This window comes from Aquila chrysaetos, chromosome 6 (assembly GCF_900496995.4).
Source record: "Aquila chrysaetos chrysaetos chromosome 6, bAquChr1.4, whole genome shotgun sequence".
In the NCBI taxonomy this organism is placed as follows: domain Eukaryota; kingdom Metazoa; phylum Chordata; class Aves; order Accipitriformes; family Accipitridae; genus Aquila; species Aquila chrysaetos.
Window position 1 is genome coordinate 27,393,060 of NC_044009.1, and position 22,518 is coordinate 27,415,577.

At 35.2% G+C, this 22,518-nt stretch overlaps 1 protein-coding gene across 6 annotated transcripts in view; it reads left to right on the forward strand.

Moving 5' to 3' along the window:
* The window catches only part of SESTD1 (SEC14 and spectrin domain containing 1), a 62,323-nt gene that overhangs the window by 26,680 nt on the left and 13,125 nt on the right, over window positions 1–22,518 (forward strand). For 5 of the 6 annotated variants that reach the window (XM_030017920.2, XM_030017923.2, XM_030017921.2 and 2 more), the window contains 6 exons: window positions 9,700–9,813; window positions 12,044–12,141; window positions 12,544–12,599; window positions 15,030–15,241; window positions 18,969–19,091; window positions 21,790–21,984. In XM_030017920.2, coding sequence (XP_029873780.1) covers window positions 9,700–9,813; window positions 12,044–12,141; window positions 12,544–12,599; window positions 15,030–15,241; window positions 18,969–19,091; window positions 21,790–21,984 — 798 coding nt within the window. The remainder of the gene's footprint in view (window positions 1–9,699; window positions 9,814–12,043; window positions 12,142–12,543; window positions 12,600–15,029; window positions 15,242–18,968; window positions 19,092–21,789; window positions 21,985–22,518) is intronic. The other variant, XM_030017925.2, reaches the window with a different exon arrangement.

The following is a 22,518-nucleotide window of genomic DNA, read 5'->3' on the forward strand; positions in this document are numbered from 1 at the left end:
GATGAATTTCATGCAAACTTATATAAAAATGTGTCAATTGTAAGAAAAGAGGTCAGTGATGTGTCATTTTACAAGAAAAATAATCATAGCATTAAAACACAACAGCTGCTTCCTAGGCAGGAGGAAAACTTCAGATTTGTTCCCTAATGCCTCCTTGTATCTTGGCTTGATGGATGGGCAGATCAGGTGTTTGTATGAGTAGGGGACAATAACAGGTAGTTGCTGAATTCTCATTTTGTTTGATAGGTGTTTGCTCTTGAGTTTCCCTTCTGCCTAATTTAGAAGTGCTGAAACAGGGTGAGACTGCTTGCTTGCATGAGGGGCTGCTATCAGCTTGGGGGCAGTTGTCATCTAATTGAGGTTAGATAATGAGCAACCGTTGGTGTAGAGTTCCTATAGATGTTTCTAAAGAGACTGTGATACCATCCTAGCTCATGGCTTTTCCTTGTGTCTTGCATTTTCTTGGGTTCTTTGCGTTTGGGTTTTTTTTCTCTGTAGTAACTCATATTCTTAAATGGCATTCTTCGTTAAAGGACAGGGAGAGCTGAGAGAACAGTAAGAAAAATCTTGTGCTTTCCCAGATAATGCAAGAATCACCTGCGGTATTTGGCAAGCCTTTGTTCTTCACCATTCATTAACTCTTGGTTATCTGTTACATGGTTGTGATTAGGAAAACTGGCTCAGTAAAAGTGAACCACCTTCTCTGTGCTCCACATAATATTTGTGTTAGAGGCAGTAGTATGTCTTTGCTCTATTCCTCGTGTGAGTGCAGAGCACTGATAAGACTATGGAAGCCTCTAATCATGCACAAACCTACAGCTACATAATTGTTTATTACTGGCAGTAAAAACAAAGCAACACCCAACTTGTTTTGGATCACAGGTTAGATTTGCATAACTATTAGGAAAATCCAAGATTGCTTTTGTACCAGTGAAATAAATATGATCTAAAAATTTAAATGAAAGTATGGAATCTTTTTATTCACTTGAGAGTGTAATCTAATTTATTTGCAGTAAATGTTATGTAACTGTGTTTTCTAATTTCTTATGGGGCATTACATCTACCTCCTATTTCCTGCTACCCGATCTGTTTTTAATACCTGGCTTACTATTGCCACATGAAGCTGTTAATCACAATGCCTTCCTTTCTGTTCAAAGTCAGAGATCCTCCACTTCAGAGCGAGATGTGGTGATGACGAGTTCCAAAGCACTGAAAGTAAATGTGGGAACTGAGTTCAAAAGGCTACTGGGTGGAATGAGTATAAAGAGATGGGCTGATTCAGCTGAGTTAAAGTGCATATCCTTATTCCTGGTTAGTATTAGTGTTGGTTTTGGACCTGCCTCGGGTCAATTCCCATTCATCCTCCAGCAGAGCTTTCCTCTGTCCCTTTATTCCTCTCTAAAATGCTTATTAGCAACCAGTTCATGTTTTCATTGAAGCAGTTTTTTCTGGTCCTGTGCCCATGCTTCATAACAGGAGAGTTGTCTTAATTGTTCCAAGGGTGTCTTTCAGCTGAAATGTTGCATATGTTACACTGTAATACTTAATACTGTTAATGTTTTTAAATGAATGAAGAACAGGGTTTGAATAGGTTTGTGTTTTGGAGGGTTGGGAGGTGTTGCTTTTTGCTTTTCTATTAATATACTCTACATAGTGGTGTGAAACAAATCACTCTTTGTTAGTAGCTGTAGTGTGTTTTATTTGATTGTGAGCTTTTCATAGGAAGATAGCTAGGATAACTGGAGGAAAATGTGTACCATAAAAGTAGAAAAAATGTACAAGTTTGTACACAATGCAAAATTGCCTATGGACTGATTTGGGGGGGGGGGGGAGTGTATGCCATTCATTTAAGGGACTGCGAGGAAAAATAATCTCTTAGCCTGGCTTAGATATTAGATCAGTGCTTTGAAAATCAGTTTGTCGAAAGCAGGAAGGAAGAAAGTGTGCTTGCTGTTCTTGTCCTTGTGGAAATCATGGAGCAAAATTTAGAAGTTTAGGATTATGAGATAAGAAATTAAGGGCTTTTAAAAAAAGATAAAGGAAAAAAGGTGGTAAACTACTGGGAACTAGTTGGAAAAATCAGAGTATATAGCAAAAGGATCCTAATAGTCCTGAAGTCCAAAGTCTGAGTAGTTCTAAATGCTTCACACCTGCACTGTAGCAGCTATCAACTCTTACATCTCTAGTAATAGTGTCAGAAATTTCTTATGATTGTATATCAGCAGAATCTGCTCTGGAAAATCTTAAGTCTCTAATGTCAAGTCATCAATATACAGAGGAGTACAGAAACATAAAAATCACTTTTTTCCGTGAAGGTTTCCTGCATTTCAGCCAGTTTATGGTCTGTGTACATGTATATCAGGATTGCTGTGAAAGAAATACTAGCTAGCTGACTTGCCTTTTTCTGTGTTACGTAGATGAAAAATAGGTACCAAGACCTTATAATTTGTTTAGAAGTATAGGAACTGTTTAAGAAAACAACTGGAAAGGCTAAATCCAATGGGATTTGACCACAGTTTTTCAGATCAGTCCCCAATACAAGTAAAGTAACTCTTCTCTACCTAAGTCAGTGTTACATACCTAAGTAGGCTGATACCTTCTCTAGACTAACAGTCTTTATTCTGAAAGTGATTAAATGCCTGTTACATGGTTATAGCTATCCTTAATGTTCCAAAATACAAAAATCCCCACCCCAGACACTTTTATATCTGGGGTTTTTTTGGTGCCATTGAAAACACACTGTGGTCCAGAACTTTCTACTGTGTTACTACAAGAGGTTTTTATACTGTACTTGTATTTGGAAATTAACTATTGTTAGTATATGTATCTTTATATCTTAGCTCTCGGTATTCTACTTGGAAATTAATCGTGGCATAATCATCCCCAGTTTACCTTTTAAGAATAATGGTAATAAGCAGAGTATTGCTCCACAGAATGAAGAAAGAATAACACTTTGTAGGAAGTCTTTAATTTCTGTATCATATCTTCCAGTCCAGTGTTTTAATACTGAGGCACCAAAATTTGTAGCTTTCATGGACTTTCCCAAAAATGCATCTAGGGGTTTCAATATTTTATCAAAATGGTATTTATTTAAATGCATCTCTCTTCATCTTCATGTATCTTTGTTGCTGTGGTTTTAACACCAGAGACAATGGGTCCTTTTAAAAACCTGGGCCAAATCAGGGAGTTGTCCCTGTGGAACTGGAGTACGTAAGCCTGCATTTATGTCACGTTCTAAATTCAGTCCTAAAGAAGGGTGTGTTGGAAAATACCAGACAGTGTGTGCCTATTAGTCTCTTCTCTGGGATGGAAAAAAGATAGTGTGCTAATTATTATCATGAGTCCTGGAGGGGAAGGTGAATGAGTGGGCAAAACCATGAGTGCTCGAAAGTGAAGGAGACAGTTACTGGGAGTGGAGTTGACAGTGAGTCTAGTGTATATCTAGATTCTGCTAGCGGCCCTTTGGTTTCTAGTATGCCAGATTTCTGTGTGATACTGGCCAGATAAATATTTAACTTGTGTTTCTCAGTGTAGTGTTAAAGAAAATGATCATTGTATAGATTAGTGTTCCATATTAGCAAATAATACTCTATCCTACTCAGTGTTTAATCAAACAGTGTTTCAAAAAATGGATTGAAATAATATTTATCATCAAACAATAGGATGATTCTTCTCCTTGGGAAGAGGAAGTCTTTGCTTTACAATTCAGTGGCAATGAATCACTGTCAGACCAGATATATGGGCAGCTATGTTCTGTCTGCTAAGTGCCATAGTTATGCTTGAAAAATCACCAGGAGGATAGTTGAGGCCATATATAAGTTTTTCCAGCAGCCAAATTTGCTGGAGAATAAGCACAGCTAACTTTCAAAAAAAAACAAATGCCGAAGATGAATCTGATTGTGCTTTAGAAAACAATTAGGATTCACACTTAATTAATAAAAAAAAAAAGTTGCTTTTTTTTTTAATACAAAGTGGCCTTCAGTGTAGTGTGAAAATGAATATAGGCATTCTTCAGTTTGGACTTCTGTGCAGGCTGAAGAGCAAACTTATTCTTGCAAACTCTGCCTCGCAATCTCTCAGTGCCTCTCTGCCATTGAAGCTTTCCTCATATTTTTCCAAAGCTGTTTGGATATGTAAGCTGCTGGCATAACAAATCATCAAGAATCACTCTACTGAGAAAACAACTTTAATATTGAGCCCGAAGGACTTTATCAAAATTCAGAATTTTATACCGATCAACCAGGCTGTGAGAGGGGAAGAGCTATCTGGGCTTCCCAATGTTTCTCGGCAGAATTTTTGGGAAATGAACAAAAACTCCTCTACTTATGCCTGTTTGAATGAAATTTGTCCAAAATTACCAATCAGCAACCAGATAAATATGATCAGTTTTTAGCATGTTTTATTAATGTTCTTTTTGAAAAAAACTATTTTAGAAATGACAGATCCTTATGTTCCAGTAAGTAAAGGAAAAAGTATTAAATATTTTGATGTTAGTTTATTAAAATTACTAAATGAAGCAGTGATGTTCTGCTCATACTGAGTAAATACTTTAATATACTCTTAGAGTAGCTACATTTGTAGTCAGTTACATTGCAATGTAACAAATCAGAACAGATAATTTAAACATATATTATTGTATGCATAAATGTTCTTGCCATTAGTTTCACTTCTATCACTTTTACATAACATCAAACAGCTAATACTGTGTATAATATATACATTCTATTATTCTTAGAACCTTTTTCTAAAGATGTGTCTAATTTCATGACTAGCATCACTTGCTACCCACATGACAATGAGTATTACTTCAAATAAGTGAGAAACTGTGGCATGTGTTGGTAATGCACTTTCAGCCCATATAAACTTCTCAGTGGTTGGACACACCTGGTAAGAATTCTTTACAAAGAATTGTGAACTTGGTCAGACTTTTTGGTTGTTGGATATTAAGTTGCTTGAAGTGTAAAAAAAACCCAAAAAAACCACACCCCCCCCCCCAACCAAAACAAAAAAAAAACCAACAAAAAAACCAAAACAAAAAACCCACAACAAAAAAACCCCAAACAAAAAACCCAACCAACCAAAAAAATCCCAACAAAAACCCAACTCAAACCAAACAAACTGCCAAAACAAACAAACAAAAAACAAAACCAAAAACAGACTAACAAATTATATGCAGTATAGATATGTATATGTAATGAATTATTTTCTCTGTTTTCATAAATGATTTTGTCAGGATTGACTTTTTTCTGTTCTGTGAAATTCAGTATATTTTTAGGTTTACAGTGCTGTGTAAATGTCAGTTAATAATAAATATTTTTTTCTAAGAGATTATACCAATTATTCTTTTAAACTAAATCTGATTTTTTAAGAGCTCTTTACTCTTGAGATTAAAAAATATGATTTAGTCCCCTTACAGTTCCTCTGTACCTATTTCCCAGTATAAAGTTTTTACTCTAATACATGTAGAATATTACTATCCAATTTGTTTAGATAATTTTCTTCATTTATCCCAGAACGGCAGTATATTACTCATTGATACCAAGCTATGAAGATTAATAAAGATATTTACTGCTCTCAGAAGATCATATGCTTAGATTCACTTGTTTAAATTTTGTATTCTCAAGGGACACGTGTGTTGTGTTCTTTTGGAAAGTACCTACTCCTTTTTAGGTTCAGTAGTGTGGCTGCTGTGATAGTATACACTTAAGAATAAAATGCCTTGTTACTGAAATTTTATACCATCCTGTCTTCCAATAGCTCCTGGGTTTGACTCTGTGATATTTGTATTAAAGAGCTTTTTCATTTCTTCCCTCAAGAAAGAAAGTTCAGATGGATGTTTTTGACATTTTGGGGGCACTTTTACATGTCCTATTGAATATCCAGAGTTCCCCTCTGATCTTGTCATCTGCCTTTATCTCATTGCAGGTGATCAATGAAAATAATTGCAAAAACCAGCAAATGACATAGAGTGAGATGTCAGCTTTGTACAAACAGTATTTAAAGCTCTTTTATTATGAAAGATAAGTGTTAGTGGCACTGTTGCATGGGTCAAAATCATGTTACTAGAAAAAATAACTGTAGTCTCACTCCTGAGAAATAAGGGAGCTCTGCAGTTGAAGCACAAGACTTTGCAGTACATGGTGTTTTTTGTTTGTTTGGCAGTTCTTAAAAAGGTTGTTTGATATTATTAAGAAATACAGCACTTTTACTTTTCCCAAAGCACTATCCTGAGTTGTTTCTGCAAAGGCTTTTACAATGTTTTAGCAGGCCAGTATTGTACAAAGCAAGTTTGCCGATTAGAGTAGAGCAATGATGAGAGCTGCTACTACTCTTCTAAGTTTTAAAAAGAACTCAGTACAGATGATGATGATAAGGACTCTGGTAGGTAGCAAACAGGACATATTTGAAACCTACTAGCACTGTCACCTTATTAGCTGTCCTGTCAGAAGTGGGTGGATCAAGTGGGAAATGAAGCAAGAATTTAAGGATTCAATAATTCATACTTTTTTTTTTCTGTTTTACCATCTGTCCAGATCTATTAATTTCTCCGTTAGGAAATTTAAGCTGTTCACTTTAACATCCAACTATAGTCTGCTGTCCAAAGGCTTTTACTTTGGATTAAGAAAACTTTTTTTTTTTTCCCTGGAGTCAACATAGTAAGATAACTTTGAAAAAAAGAAAAAAATCAGTCTAGTTGCAAGCAAACAGTGGGATATTTCTATTTTTATAACTGTAAATGGTCCTCATCTGGACCTGTGTCTTATCCAGGAGTATTGAGAGGTAGCTGATCAAGCAATAGAAAGTCATCATCATTCTCTTCACAGAGGGAGGAGAAACTAGAGATGTTCTCTGTGGTTAGTCGTCTAGTGCAGTTTGGTAATGATAATTTTAGAGGGAAGGATGACAAATAATTCTAAGTATGCCATTAACAAAGTATTAAACTATTGAGGATTTTGAAGAGCCCATGTGACTAAAAGCTTTGTGAAGTACAACAGACAATATGTTGAAATGTGAAATTCAAATGCAAGTTGGAATGCTAATTCATAAAGGAAAACATTTTTTAGGATGTGGTAACTTAACATTTATTTTCTCAAATGGTGAAAGACAATTACTGTGATTGGATTGTGAAAAGTTTTAGGAATCTGTGACAGTGGAAGTTTGCTATAGGTGCTGAACTTAAAGTAGAACTCATCTTTAAAAGAGAAGTGTCTTATCTTCTCCCTATGTAACATCACACCTACTGTTATTTAACTTTTTTTTTTCTTTTGGCTCTCTGTTGTTGTTCTTATGGACTGTTAATCCATAGGAGCTGATTAAAACAGTATTTCAGAAGCTTCAGAGAGGCAAATTGCAATTTTGACACCTAGAAATATCAAAGTTACTAATTTAAAGCATATGGAGGGTGTTACATTAGCACTGCCACTAGTCTAGGTCTAGAACAAGAGCTAAATTCTGTTCAGGAACCTCCCTTCTGCCACCACCTTATCAAAAATTCATATGTTTGTTTACTTTTTGAAGTCTTCAGACAGGATTTCTGCAGTTATCCCAGTGAACAGTCAATAAACACTTTAAGAAAGAAACAGCTTTTAAAAAAAGAAACCTAGAGAATGAATGTTTTTTGGAGCAATGTCTTAAGTTACAACAAGGCTTACTATTGAGGTGGAAGTTTTTGTTTCTCAAAATTTTTCTAATAAGGTGCAAAAGAAACTTATGCTCTTTGACCAAATCTCACCTGTGGGGTGGGTTTTTTGTCGGAGAATTATTTTCTCATATAGCTAATATATGTTACAGGCAGGTTTTGCTTTCAAGGAGAAAAATTTTTCTTAAATTTTGTTTCCCTGGTACAAGTTTGTAAAGCTTATCCCTTGCCTGCTTTCCTTCCTGAAGGATCTCAGTTAAAAAAATTAGAAGCGGTCTCAATGCAGTCTGTCCTTTTCTACAGGCTATTTGGTTTTTTTAGAAGCACTATTTTAGTGATGTGAACGAGCTGCCCTATTTACTTTAGTTTCCATACCAAAATGTCCTGATTGAAGAAATTAATTTTCTCCTTTTTAATGAACTCATAGGGATGAAATGAGAATGTAAAAATGACCTAAAATATAAATGTGTGCCTAAAAAAGGGAGAACAAAGGCTTTATTTTTCTTGGACCTGGAGTCATCTGGGGTTTGGGCTGGTTACTGGCATTACTTAAAGAAACTACAAGCTAATTCCATTTATGGCAGCTACATACCATTAAGAATACAGGAGAATAGCCTATATTTGCTGACTGTTGCTGGAAAATTTTTCAGTATATTAAATATTAGACCATTTGTTTGGAACTACTCTGGGTTCTTTAGTTGTAAGAATTTAAAAATTGCAGACTAATTCCAATTGGAAGGCACCTCAGGATGTCATTAATCCAACTTCCTGCTCAAAGCAGGATCATCTATGATTAGACCAGGTTACTCAGGGCTTTATCCATTTGGGCCTTGAAAAACTTCCAAGGCTGGAGACTGTGCAACCTCTACTTTAAGTTTTTAAAGATGACCAATGGTTGTTGACCTGAATGGCTTTTGATCTCAAAACCCATCTCAGAAACATAGTATTTTCATCAATGATTTGGTATATCAAATTGCTTTAGTGATCTAAACAGGCCTGAACTATTCTGAAGTAGTGGAAGACAAAGTAGGATGGGTTTTCTGTCTTCCAGTGCCTGCAGGAACACAGAACTGGACTAGAAGTAGAAGGCTCTTTCCAGATTTCTTGTCCCCTGCAAGAATATGTGCATGATCTGATGGGTTCTCAAAATTCTCTCAGGTTTTTTTTGGTTGGTTGGTTGGGGCTTTTTTTTGTTTGTTTGTTTGTTTTGTTTTGTTTTGTTTTGTTTTTAATTTCTGGGTATATATTGCCAATATGTCTGCTTCCCTAGAGTTTTTTTTTCCACAGGCATTATTCCAGGCTTAGCATATCACGCATCAAAGCAACCTGTGCTGCCAACTTTTGGTTTAGGTTTATATGAATAAGGCTCAGCCAGGAGCATCTAGAACGCAGAAATGAAGGGAAGAATTTAGTCTTCTGACTAGCAGTGGACCTGTGTTTTCCTTTATTTCCTGAAGTAGTTGATGAACTAGATTTTTCTTCTGGGCAAATGACTTGGGCTTTTAAGCATACTAAGATTTGAATTTGACTACTTGTGGAAAGACTGTGGTTGATCCAACTCTTGCTGAGCATATTTGCACAGTAAATGCAGGCACTTAACTCTTATGGCACAAACTCACCTCTGGGACTGAAAGCATTACAAGAAAGTGGTAAAAATACTAACTGCTTTGCAGTATGATATCCTGCTACTATATTCACTAAAAACAGATTGTGTGGTGTATGACTTAAATCAAGAAGCATCAGTTACCACCAAGAAAACGGATATCAAAGAAACATATTTCTTTTTCCTATTATAAATAGACAAGGTGGTACAGATGTTGCTCCTACAGGATTATGCATGATATACACTGGATTTCAAAATTACCTGTCTGTTTTAGGCCCATGTTAATTGCAACCAGCCTTACTTCATTTAAACATTTAGCAGTAAAAGGGTCGCGTTCTCTGAATCACAGAAAGATGTGCTCAGTACCTCTGGATGCGCTTAACAGGCTTTTCAGGTACTTAAGGAAAAATATAAGCATTACTTACAAGTGTACCTAAGGTTTCTTTTATTGTTGCAGGTTATTTTAGTATCTGCTAACAAGCTGACTCGATATATAGAACCATGCCAACTAACAGAAGATTTTGGAGGAACACTCACCTATGATCACATGGATTGGTTGAATAAGAGGCTGGTTAGTTTTCTGGATTTTTGTTTTGGTTTGTTTTTTTCCAAATGTCTCATTCTTGAGCCATGAATTTTTATTTGTGTAGGAACTGCTAAGTGTGTAGAAATTGTCATATGTGTAGTAGTGGAGTTCAAATGCATGAATAGTCTTATGATAACTAACACTGGATTTGCTCAAGGGATGATAAAAAGCTAATGTAATCAATTTGTTGAACCAACAAGTTCCTTAATGAAGCTCTCTTGTAGACCCTCACTCTAGAAGAGCCTGAGTGTATAGTATAGTCGCTACAAAGGAAAATTGTTTGGCTGCTGATAGGAGAAATCCAAAACAAGGAGGAAATACTTGGACTCTGCAGATCTTCTGAGGTGATCTCTTAGGCCTTGGTTCCTATGCACTGAGAGCCAGTTTTTAAGCTGTCCTACACTAAAACCTCGGTCAGTGCAGTTTCCCCAGTAGATAGAGATGCAGTAAACACATCCCTACACCTCTAAATAATTAATAGATGTGAATTGTTTAAGCAAATGTTGGTGTGCATAGCACTCCAGAATGTTTTTAATCTGTTCATTGATACTTGGTTTTCAGTTACTTTAATTGAATTTTCAAAACAATATTTAATCTTCAATGAAAAAGTGTGTTCCTTTCCCATGCAATCTATTCTTAAAATGTGCATCTCCAGCTAGGATGTCCAGGTGGGATCCTGGACAAGGAATACTCCACAGTGTCCCAACCGCAACTGCCCAAAGCTTTCAAACATACCTTGCAGCCCGTTTCACAGCAGTACTTCCCCCTCAAGGAATTTGAGGGCTTACATCATGTGTACCATGTTTCTTTTTTGCTGAATCTCAGCAAATTGTGTCTTCAGACCCAAGGGCAGAGAGCATAATCTGCTGTGCAGCTTTTTTCTACTGGTCTTTGCATGGCCTTTATGTGTGTGTGGATTAGGGCAAGGCAGCTTGCTTCTTCTCTGCCTGAAACTGAGAGCACCTGGACACAGGAGAGGGAAGGGAAATCTAATGTTTTAATTCTCCTTCTTTTTTGTCTGGTATATACAAATCTGGCTTCTACTTGCTTATTCCTGCATTCATAAAATTCATAAGGACAGTACTTCCACTCTAGCTGGAACTTATGCTTTATTTTTGGTTCAGACTACCACTGAAAATTTCTTTCTCCCGTCTCTGCTCTCTTGCCTTGTTTCACTTGTTTTGTATATTAATGAAGAAAACATCCTCTATTGTAACTCCTGAATTCTGAAACTAGACAAGAGGGCAGAAAGGTTGTTTAAGGTACTAGCTGAAAAATAGTTAACAACTGTTTATACGTTTTAATTCTAGGGATTTTTTTTCCTTTTGTAACAACTGAATTTAGCTTGCATTTTATAAACCATGCTTTTATAAATTGGCTTTTAAGAGCTGTCCACCTCATGTCTATTTTGGTTTTCCCTGAAATTTAATTAGTCCTAGATAGGTTAAGGAAGGTTCATCTGCACGCTGTTGATTAATAATTTATTAACACCAAAAAGACCTGAAAATGATTGTGCATGTCACTTATGGCACCTGATCATGCACGGTTCTGTTAAAAAAACCAAAAACACAAACCAGAAAAACAACCCTCAGAAGTCAGGTACAGGGGAATCATCTGAACAGTATGCAGTGTCTGACTATACAGGTCTTGTTATCTGAGATCAGAAGCCCCTATATTCAAAGAAACTGATGAGGGTGTTTCTTTCGATACAATATATCTTTCTTTTATCTTGGTTTCATTACAATGTAGCCCATATTAGTAGCGATTAAAAGCTGGAATCTTCACAAAGTTGATTATTTTAATCCATTCAAGTGAGCTGTCAGATGCTTGTGTAACATGCCTTGATTCTCTAGCATTATTCTTAAGATTTACTTAAAGGCTTAAATGAAGATGTAGAATAAATATGCCCGTAAGAACTTACAGGTTTTGCAGAAATCTCAAAATTTTTCAGTATTTCAGAATTCAGTCCATCTTCGTTATATTCAGTGTAACATTTACTATTTCCCTAAGGAATCTTAGTGCTCTTAGGTGTTCTCTGAACAAAGCTTTGTATTTTCTACTCTTTCTACTCTACCATCTGAATGCTGGGAAATAATTATGCTGTGTAAAGACTGAAGTATACTAACAGAACTAGTGGATAAATTTGCACTGATGCCTGCAATACTGCCACTTATATAATTTTCATTTCTTAAATTAAAACCTGCCTCTTATTTAGGTATTTGAAAAATTCACGAAAGAATCAACATCCTTATTGGATGAGCTTGCTCTAATTAACAATGGAAGTGATAAAGGAACTCAACAAGAAAAAGAGAGGTTTGTGATTTGCTTTTTGAAATCAATGCTTTTGGATTATAAAGTTTCATCGGAAATCCAAACGATATTGAAACTACGATATGCCTTAAATATTTTGAAACATGTAAAGAAATTCTGGAAGTTTATAACATAGACTATGAAATTCATCAGTATTTGTGTAGATGGATGCTCATTTGGCAATTGGATACATGCAGCTGCACTTCTGTTTTGATACAATGAGTTGAAAAAGTAAGCACTTTACTGAGTGAGGAAAGAAACATACGGTCTCTTAACAGCATCAGGTAGCTCTGGCCTTAGTTGAAGTTTTTAGTGCTACTGTAATATCAATTATTAATAATGTATTTGTTACTTTAAGTAACTAAGTTTATTATTATTAATTATGTGTTTGTTACTTTATTCAAGATCAATAGATATGAACTTCCTTCCATCAGTTGATCCTGAGACGGTATTGCAGACAGGTATAGTAAGTTGAAAAATGATAATGTTGGTCAATGAAGTAACATTATTAATTTTTAAGCCCCTAGTGAAAGCACAGAGGGCACAATAATTCTTAGCCATCATCACAATGTAACAAGCTTATCAATTAATGTCATCTTTGGGTTAAAAAAAAGTGATGTTAACAAATAAATGGATGAACTCTTAATGTCTCTTTTTAAATAGTTTTTAATAATCCTGATAACATCTTTACAGTATTACTATAATTAGTATGTTTAATTTTGATAATACATTGATAATACCACCAAATGACTACAAATCAGATAGCATTTTCCTACACAGTTCTAATAAGTCAGCCTAGTTCTGAGCTGACCATCTGTAAAAGCGAAGCATAGTCTTCTGACTCTTCACTGCTTAGACTCTCCCTTCATCATTAAACAGTTTGGGGTTTTTTGATTGAAATTTTTTTTTTTTTTAGGGTGAATTTCCTGTTTATGATAAAGTATGACAGACTGTTGATTTGGACTAGAAATTTGCTTAAAGATTTGTGCATAGTGTTAAGGTGATGATCAGAGTCTGAGTGCTCAGAATCCTCATCTTAGAGCCTCCTACAAACTAATGTGCGGATCACATGTAATATTTGCTACAGAGAACTAACTACTGGCTTTACATGTCCTCTGTATAAAATTTTAGTTTATTTAGATCTGGGAATAATATTGTTTGAGTTAAAAGGTGAAACAATAGTTCCTTGCTGTGGTCTTTAAAGTTTTTAAAATATGCAGTGTCTGTAGACAGTGTCACTAGGTTTTAGTCTAATTGTGTATCCTCCTCTAATGGTAAGATTTTTGGACAAAATAGCACTTCAGTTTTCTGTAAGCAGATGGCTCCAAAGAATATTAGTTGATACGCATTTTCTGTTTTCTTAATTATGGCATAATGAAATTTTTTTTGAGCTATGAAGTTTAATAACTTCCATTAAATCATGGGAGTTCCTAAGAGGCAACTTTTCTTTGTTAGATTCACTGTATTGAAACTTTGAGAATAAAAAAGTTAAACTCTTACCAATTAAACTTTCCTACCTCTTACGGGTAAATATGAACAAACCAAGGTTTTAGATAAAAGGCTTCTGTCTGCCATAGTTACAAGTACTTTCAAAAGCTCAAAATCCACATATATAGTTCTTAGATTTTGATAAGAATCTCATTTTAAAAAATGTTTTTACCTTGAAAATATTAATCCTTTAACTGCTGAAACAATACAATAGAAATTCAAAATTATCCCAGTAGAACTATGCCTTGTAAAAGCCTTTAAGTCTGTTTGCTCTGTAGCTATCTGCACCTATTTGTGTAGTATTATAAAAGACAAAATCCAAGGTGTTTATTTCCATAGTATGGCAAAATATATGTGAATTCTTAAGACATGTTCATTTCACAATAATGTATGCTGAGTAATTTAAAGTTACTTGCTGCAATTTCCAAAGCCTTTGGCATTTTGTTTGTCTAGATAATACCAGTTGAATTTAGAGTCTATATTTCTGCATTTTCCTTGAGGTATTACAATTATTATTCGAGCTGTAATTTTTTTTCTTTTAGTGAACTGGCATGTTACCACTTTAAGACCTGCAGAACTGATGATATGGAATTGGCAGATTTCCACATTTACACCAAGATTTCTTTAGTGACCAAACATTGTTTTATTTGCGAACTTGTTCATTGAGCTTTTGGGGAACAAATTGATGATCTGGGTTTACTGGTAGTACAGTGTTTACATCCTGAAAACTTTACCACAACTTAACGATAACATTCTTCAAACAGTTTAAACAGAGGATTAAAGAGTCAAAACATACTATTTTTGCATATATGATTGTTGCACTCTAGAGTCTGTACGCTGATATGGTGCTTAAGAGCACAAAGGAAAAGGTGAGAAAAAAATATTGATCAAAATACTTAGTATCAGCTCCAAACTTCCTGTGAAAGTTTTGTACTTGCTATAAAGATCCTGAAAGATAACAGAGAAATTATATGCTCAGTTTGTTAGTGCTTCTAGATCATTCATTTAATCTAAGAATACAAATTGTTTGAGAGAAATACTTCGGATGCTACACAGTATTTTGAAGTAAACCAGAATACTTAGTTGTTTCAGACTCAGGATTGTGCTTTGCAATTGTTTCTTTAATTTAATCAATACTATTGCCAATATGAATGTTGGTCACAGTGTCTCTTTTATATATCTACAATATACCACATGATTTCTACCCTATTTTATGACACAGCCCCACAAACTGTAGCCAGTGGTCTGCATGAAATGGTATCATTAAATGTGCCCAATGCATGAAAGATCATTAGCTGCAAAAATGTAGCACCGGATGGTCTAAAAGCAGGCACGCTTACTAATAATTTTTATGCTTGTTTTTTGAATCTAAATTAACCACATCGTTATATGTATTCTTAAAGGCCATGAGTTACTATCTGAGTTACAACAGCGTCGATTCAATGGTTCAGATGGAGGGGTATCCTGGTCTCCAATGGATGATGAACTACTTGCTCAGCCACAGGTCATGAAGCTACTGGACTCACTCAGAGAGCAATATACCCGCTACCAGGAAGTTTGCAGACAACGTAGCAAGCGCACACAGCTAGAGGAGATTCAGCAGAAGGTAATGCAGGTAAGATTGGAGTTGTTCTTGAATACTGTGAGGCGGAATATTGAGCTCAAGTCCCAGACTGTGTTTCCTGCAAAACTGAGTATCAGAGGTGAGAGCTTCATGCCTCCTTTCACTCCTCAAACTGCTACATGCTTGTTTCACTTGATACTTTACGTTGTGGCTAGGACAGTGACTTTCCGAAGGCTGTTCTGATTAGGTGATTAGAAATGTGCTCTCTTGCCATCACGCAGAAGAACCTTCACGTTGTCCCTTTGTTGTGTACTGAGGCAGTGTAATGCTACACTGTTGGAGGGGCAAATGCCTGACCTGTTAGCCGAGAGGAACGTTCACAAATGAGACGCATTTGACTGTAATTTTTCTTGAGAGTTGGAAACCTTCCCCTGCCCATGTTGTTTTAAGTTCCTCTTACTGAAGATAAGCCGTTATTTATTCTTTTATTTGTCTAATGCTTGGTGTTTTAACTAAGTTAAAGTGAATAAACTGTGTATTTCAGGGATACCCGGGCAAGAATGAATACAAACCTTCCTAATCAATCGTGTGTTAAAGGTTGTAATGAATTGGTTTGGTCCTTTGGAAACAGGCATGTAATTAGCACTTTCAACATGTTGTCAGCAGAGTCTCAGTAGCAAAAATCAAGGAAATGGAATCAATTTATTCCTCTTGTGTTTATTAATTGAAATTAGATTTATATGTTTTTAAGCTTCTATATAGTTTGAATATTCAGCAAATGGAATGGATATTGCTTTTAACCTTTCAGCATTGACATTTCTAACGCATGAGGAATGTAAATCAAGTACTTGCACTTCACAGCATTCCAGGTATGGGTAAAGATAAAAACTAACCAATCTTGTTATTTCTAGCAGTGAAAATCTAAATCTACTGAGAAAATAGCTTTCACTTATGTAGTAATTCAGATTATTATTAAAAAAACCCTTAAAAAGCAAATGTCATTTTTTGATATGTTGAGGTGGAAATAATAAAAATATGTAAGAGATGAAAATAGTACAATGTAGAACATATTAGCATGGCCGTGGGTATAATCAGGTGAGGTTTTTTTTTCCTGCATTAGGGTTATAGTGGTTGAACAAGATGTGCTGATTGAAATGAAATTTATAATGTACTTTGGCAAATGTGACATTGTTAAGACATTTAAATTGACTTGTTTACTGGGACATCAGCCTCATTTTGCAATATTTGTAGTAGAAATACTTGTTTGGTCTTTCTACACTATGGATGGTACATAGTAAGTGAACTGAGTCTCAGTACACAGGAAAAATGTGTTTCGCTGTTTTACCAAGCTAATCAGTTTTATAAAGTGCATTTAAAAGCTGTCTAAATGGCATACAAATGTATGGGAAAAACTTAGTAAATCTAGAAATTGATTTAATTTCCTTTTGGTTTATGGGAGAAAATCAGGCTAACAGAGAAAAGTAAGAAGATAATGATGGACTGGAAGAAACCAATAGAGGCAAAGTGCCATGGAATTTATTTTGCCAAAACAAACAGAAGTTGCAGTATAACATGCTTGCAGTATTTTCAGTTGGAATGGGTGTGTACATAGAAAGTTTTTTTCCATGTGTTGCTGATTATTTTTTTTTTCAGTGTTTTGATTTCCTGTTAGCTTTCATTACAATTACTTTCCTATTTTATTCTTTGTAGAGCTTGCTAACCAATCCTGGCTTGCTTTTGTGTTCCTGTTTCATTTTCACTATTTGCTGCTTCTGCCTACTGTGAACTGCTTAGTTCTTACTCCTGTCTCAAAGCACTCTTACCCATAACCACCTCTGTTTCCTTGTGGCTTCAATATCCTACCCTCTCTTTTTAACTAACACTCTTATTTCTATTCCATAGTTTTGTTTCCCTTTCCTTTGTCTTTCATGCTGCAGTGTTAAAGATGGCAATGACTTCCAGATGTTTTCTGATGAGCAGTTCTACTAAACAGACCGCTGATGAGCAACTCTGTATGTTATAAATTCTAGCTTTGTCCCTTCTTAGGCAGAGGTGCTAATCGCTATTTTTCTAATCTTAATTCACAAAAATTAATGTCAGGCCCTGCAGTAGTCTAGTCATTAACCATTTAAAAATATACTTTATGAAAATAACATCGCTTCTTTCTGCAGGTCCCCTAGTGACTCTTCTCTCCTCAGCTCAAGTGTCTGTCACACAAGAATGGCCACGTGCTAAGCTAAGCAGTTTCAGAGGCAATGCAGTAGTTCCTGGAAACTTGTACTGGGGAGGTGGTCTTGGTCAGAGAGGGCACTGCTAAGCAGTAGTCTTGCATGCTGTTTCAGACTTGCATGAGAACTGTAATTTCCATGTAAGAATTTTCCAGGCCATGCTGGGTTTACAGGGGGACATCTGGGTGCCTTCACTTCTAGGTCCATTCCATATTTAACCAGCAACAGCTGTGCAGAGGTGCTGAGCACAACAGGAAGTTTCTCTTTAAACAAAAAGAACCTAGAACTGTAGAGTCCTAATTTGTGCTAGAAATTATAAAAGTGAGGAAGATTCAGGATGCCTTTGGAGCAAAGAATATAAGCTCTGAAACAGTGCTGGGGGAGGTGTGTGTGAAAAAGGGGGGTGGGAAGACACAGACATGACTAAAATGTGGGCTGAATTGAGTAACCTTCTGTAATGGTGAAAGTTATTCTTGATTACTGTTGCAATGTAGCCTAGTAACACTGGGAAAATGGTTCAATTAGTCCCTTTTTCATTTGTCTTCATGATTATGGTGTTACAGTGTGTTTTGTATTATATTTCCTGAAAACCTATGTGACGCTGTTCTGTCATCTTTGTTTAAACAAAAGTCACATTAAAGAGAGGAAGCTGGCTTCCTATGTTTTTTCATTAAGGTTCAGAATGTGGGGGTATTCCTGCATTTCCTTACTTCAGGACTCCAGTAGTGACTTTTGTACTAGGTTTCATCACAGCTGTCTCTGTTTTCTAAATATTTAAAAATTTATCATAAAATTTTGCCATAGATACCATCTGATAATTCAAATGTGTATAAGGAAACTAAAATTTGAGATACTCTGCTTTGCTTTGGTTAATATTAACATCAAATGACATAGTTTCAAAATAATAATAATAATGATAATAAAAGAAATCCAATACTGCAGTCCAAAATTGTATTGCCATGACCCTGCAAAAATTTCTGCAAAGGCAGATCCCATGAGATGTGGCCATTAAGACTACGTTATTTGAATAGAGCAAGTTGAAAGACATAAATATATAAAATACTAAGTTGTTGTGTAAATTTTATTTTGGAATAAGTACATATCCTGTACTTGAGTGTTACTGTATTCAACAAAATCAGGAGAATACTCTCAGGTGTGAGGTTGAATACAGCTGTGCATTGTAATTCACATAGGCAACCCCCCCGCCCCCAACTTGTTTGAACACAAGAGGTCCATTATCAAGAAAATTGTCATTTAAGCTATTTATTGACAGAGACATGAAATGGCAAGTATGTATGTGAAATCTTTTGCTAGCTGCCATCTGCTTTCATGGAGCTGACAGGCTGAGGTTAATGAAAAGTGGTTTCTGCTTAAAGCTTTTGAAGATGTGAATGGATTCAACAACAAGACTTATACAGATTCTAAAAAGATTTTTTTTTTTTATAAATGTATTCTTTGAAATATTTCTACTTATGTTACAAAATTCTTTTTATACCAGTTTTTGTGTAATTGATTTGCTACTTTTTTTGTCATCTTTATCTTATTGACAGGTAGTGAATTGGCTTGAAGGACCTGGATCAGAACAACTAAGAACCCAGTGGGGAATAGGCGATTCAATTAGAGCTTCACAAGCTTTGCAACAGAAACATGAAGAGATTGAGAGTCAACACAGTGTGAGATTTCCCATACCCTTTTCAAGTAGCAAAATAATTCTAAGTACATGCAGTTATGAGCAATGTATTTTGGTTATGAGTATCTAGGAATTTTGCACAGTGCATGTTTTTTATGGCTTACAGAGGAAAGTACCTGAGCAGTTTAAGAACTTAATATGGTCCTTATATGTACATGTTATTTATTTTGTTTGCCAGTGTAGAAACATACTGATTTCTTTCTATGATTTTTCTTGGGTTTATTACGTTACAGCAGTTCTTAAATTTTCATGTTGAGTAGGAGAAGTAAATTTCCTTTTTCCTCCCTGCCAAAATGGCTGAGAAGTCCTGTACTTCTCAGGTGAATAAGTTAATATTTTTGTCTTTATTAAACTACATTTACCAGTAGCTGAAACTGGCTTAACGCTTTCATTGATCAAGACTTCAGATATGGTTTATGTTCATAATGAAATCTTGAAGAGACTGTTTTGTAACTGTACTGACTTGATGTCTTTGCTTCTAACTTTGAAGACTTCCTAAGGTTCAGTAGAATTTTGTCTTTCCATCAGATGATTAACTATAATTGGGATATGAATACGCAATGTTCCCAAGGGGAGTGTTACAGTGCTTTTCCTCTTTTCTGACTTTCCTGGATGTAGACATTGACAATTCTGCCCACTTTTCCGAAGTTCCCTTTACAGTCATGAGCAACAGTCAGAAAAATTATTTTTTATTTCATACCAAAATATGTAATTGGGAGACCACTGGCCTAGCTTAAATTTAGATGCCTGTTTATAAATTAAAGCCATTTTTTGCTAACAGCACTGGAAAAACGTGCTTTGCCTTCTCCTTTGATCTTTTTTTTTTCCCCTAAACACCTCATAACAGCTGAGTGTACTCTTCCTTTTTCATTATTTTCCTGTTTTTTTTCTCTCCTAGTAATTGAATTGACAGCTTGTATGCTTGCTTTCTTTCATAATCTCCTATTTATTGTTGATTAGATTATTTCTATTTTGAAGAAACTTGAAAAACTGATTTGTTTTAAAGATAGGCTTTTTCTACTTCAGTTTACTCTGAAGTGAAAAATAATTTTCATAGGGTGTTTGTTTTGGTTTGTTTCTTGTTTGGTTTTGGGGGTTTTCATTTTCTGTCTCTCTTATTCATGAGCAATATACTAGAACTGTTATTTTTGAGCAAATGTTGGCCTTTTCTCCATGGTTTTGAGCTGTCATGTACAGCTGTGCCTAACTTCCCCTACGGAAAGGATCAGAAACACACTTTTCATATATCTGGTTTGCCAGTGTCTTAATTTCACTGAAAGCTTGAACAAAATGAATCATTGCAACTGTTTTACATAATACTAAAAATTATTAATCCAGGTTATTTTTTGTTTGACTTCTCATATTATAGTTAACTTGTCACACTCAATAAGCTAGATTTGTATGTTCAATGTCTAAAGGTAATAACAAGAGTTATGTTGTGTAAACTGAGTTTATTAAACTATAGTACATGCGTGACAATGGACATTTCCGTATTATGTCATCTTAGTTGCCCCTTTTGGGGTAGATGAGAGATTTATTCTGCTCTTAAATTTTTGGCTGATTGCTAATTTAACTTTGTCATTACTTTTTTTTCCCTCTTTGCATCTTTTCATACTCTTATTTCTTCCTGTGAGCAGATGGTAGAGGCAGCTTCGGGTAAAAAGAAAAAAAATTTCAGAATATGGATATTTATACTCTATATTTTGCATGCTTTGTAAATAAATGATGCAAAAACTGAATGCATAATTTTAAAAAATTGCAAACATCCCCATAGGAGTGTGACAATACTAATAAAATCAGATGTTTTAGGCCAATAGATGGTGCTATTCCATAGCATTAGAAATGCATAGGGCGTTTGAAGGTCACTTTACTGTAGGCCAAAGTAAAAGTTGTTGAGCAAACATGTTTTGCTTTACAGGCATCTCAGTCATGCAAGATGTGAATGTGATCTTGATGTATCAAGTCATTTTTAAATCTCCCGGAATTGTTAAAAATTTGAACTATTTTCTGTTGCAAATATACCACCATGACAACATAACTAACTCCTATGTATGTATTCAGTAATCAAAGCACTTGAAAAATAAATCTACACGTTTTGAATTGAGTAGTGTAAATCTTTATTTAAATAAGAAACAAGGATCATTTTGAAGTTTCTGTACATGGATACTCTGTTTTATTCAGAAGATAGAGATTACTTCCACTTTATCAACAGTAGGTTTTTTTTTTTTTTTCCTAAATGTTTTAAGAAAATTATTGCTGGTTTCAATCACGACACTGAAAGTAACACCTAGATAGTCCTATGAACAGCTTTTTGTAATAGCTTATCACTTGGGAGAAGGTCTTCTGTTTCAATAGAGCACTATAGGCATGTAAGCGTTAGAAATTTGTTTAAAATTGGTAGAATACTTCTGTTGGTTCAGTAAAATAGTTTGAGTAGGAGTTTGTGCTGGGAGCTAGTAGCCATGCCTTGTAACCTTCCCATCTTTCTGCACTTCTTGAGTTGATTTGAAATTAAGAATGTTTTTTCCTCCTGCGTGAGATTTCATAATTATTGCGTAAGCTGTAATAAGTTACTTTTTAAATCTGATTATTTATTAGTCTGCAGTTAGATGTATGCCATTTTAAGAGAAATAGAATTATGTTTGGTATTATTTTAATGCTTAATTTTCCTGTGTTTGTAGGAGTGGTTTGCAGTTTATGTTGAGCTTAATCAGCAGATAGCAGCTCTTCTAAATGCAGGGGATGAGGAGGACCTTGTGGAATTGAAAGCATTGCAGCAACAGCTGAGTGATGTGTGTTATCGGCAGGCTAGTCAGCTGGAATTCAGGCAGAATCTATTACAAGCAGCACTTGAATTCCACAGTGTTGCCCAGGATGTAAGTTTTTAACTTTCCACAGCTCACCTGTCAATATATTATTGCCTTAGTATTAGGATTGTTGAACACATTGGAAAAAATTGAGGGGGGTGAGGGGAAATACAATGTCACTTGGAAAATGCCGTAAGTCTTCATTTACTATAACTGAAACACTGGGAAGATGGATTTCCCTTTTTTTAAGAGGGAAGTGCTTTGTAATATGTCTTACATTTCAATAGCATTTGAAATAAAATGGTTATTAGTTAAAAAGTTGATTCCCCCCCCCCATCCCCCGTCTTGGTTTTTCTGTGTGGGTTTTTTTTTTTGGTTGGTTTTTTTGGGGGTTTTTTTTGTTTGTTTGTTTGTTTTTTAATTTAGAGGCATATGCTTTAATTGAACCATGGTTTAGTGTACTTCTCATAGTTTTTTTTTTTAAATTGGCATTTATTCCTTTCCTGTACTTGTCTAAAAAAAAAATAAGATCTTGACTACCTGCCTCGCCCAGTCTAGGGGTGTATGCTCTTGGAATTTTATAGGCAGATGGGTTGTTTATCT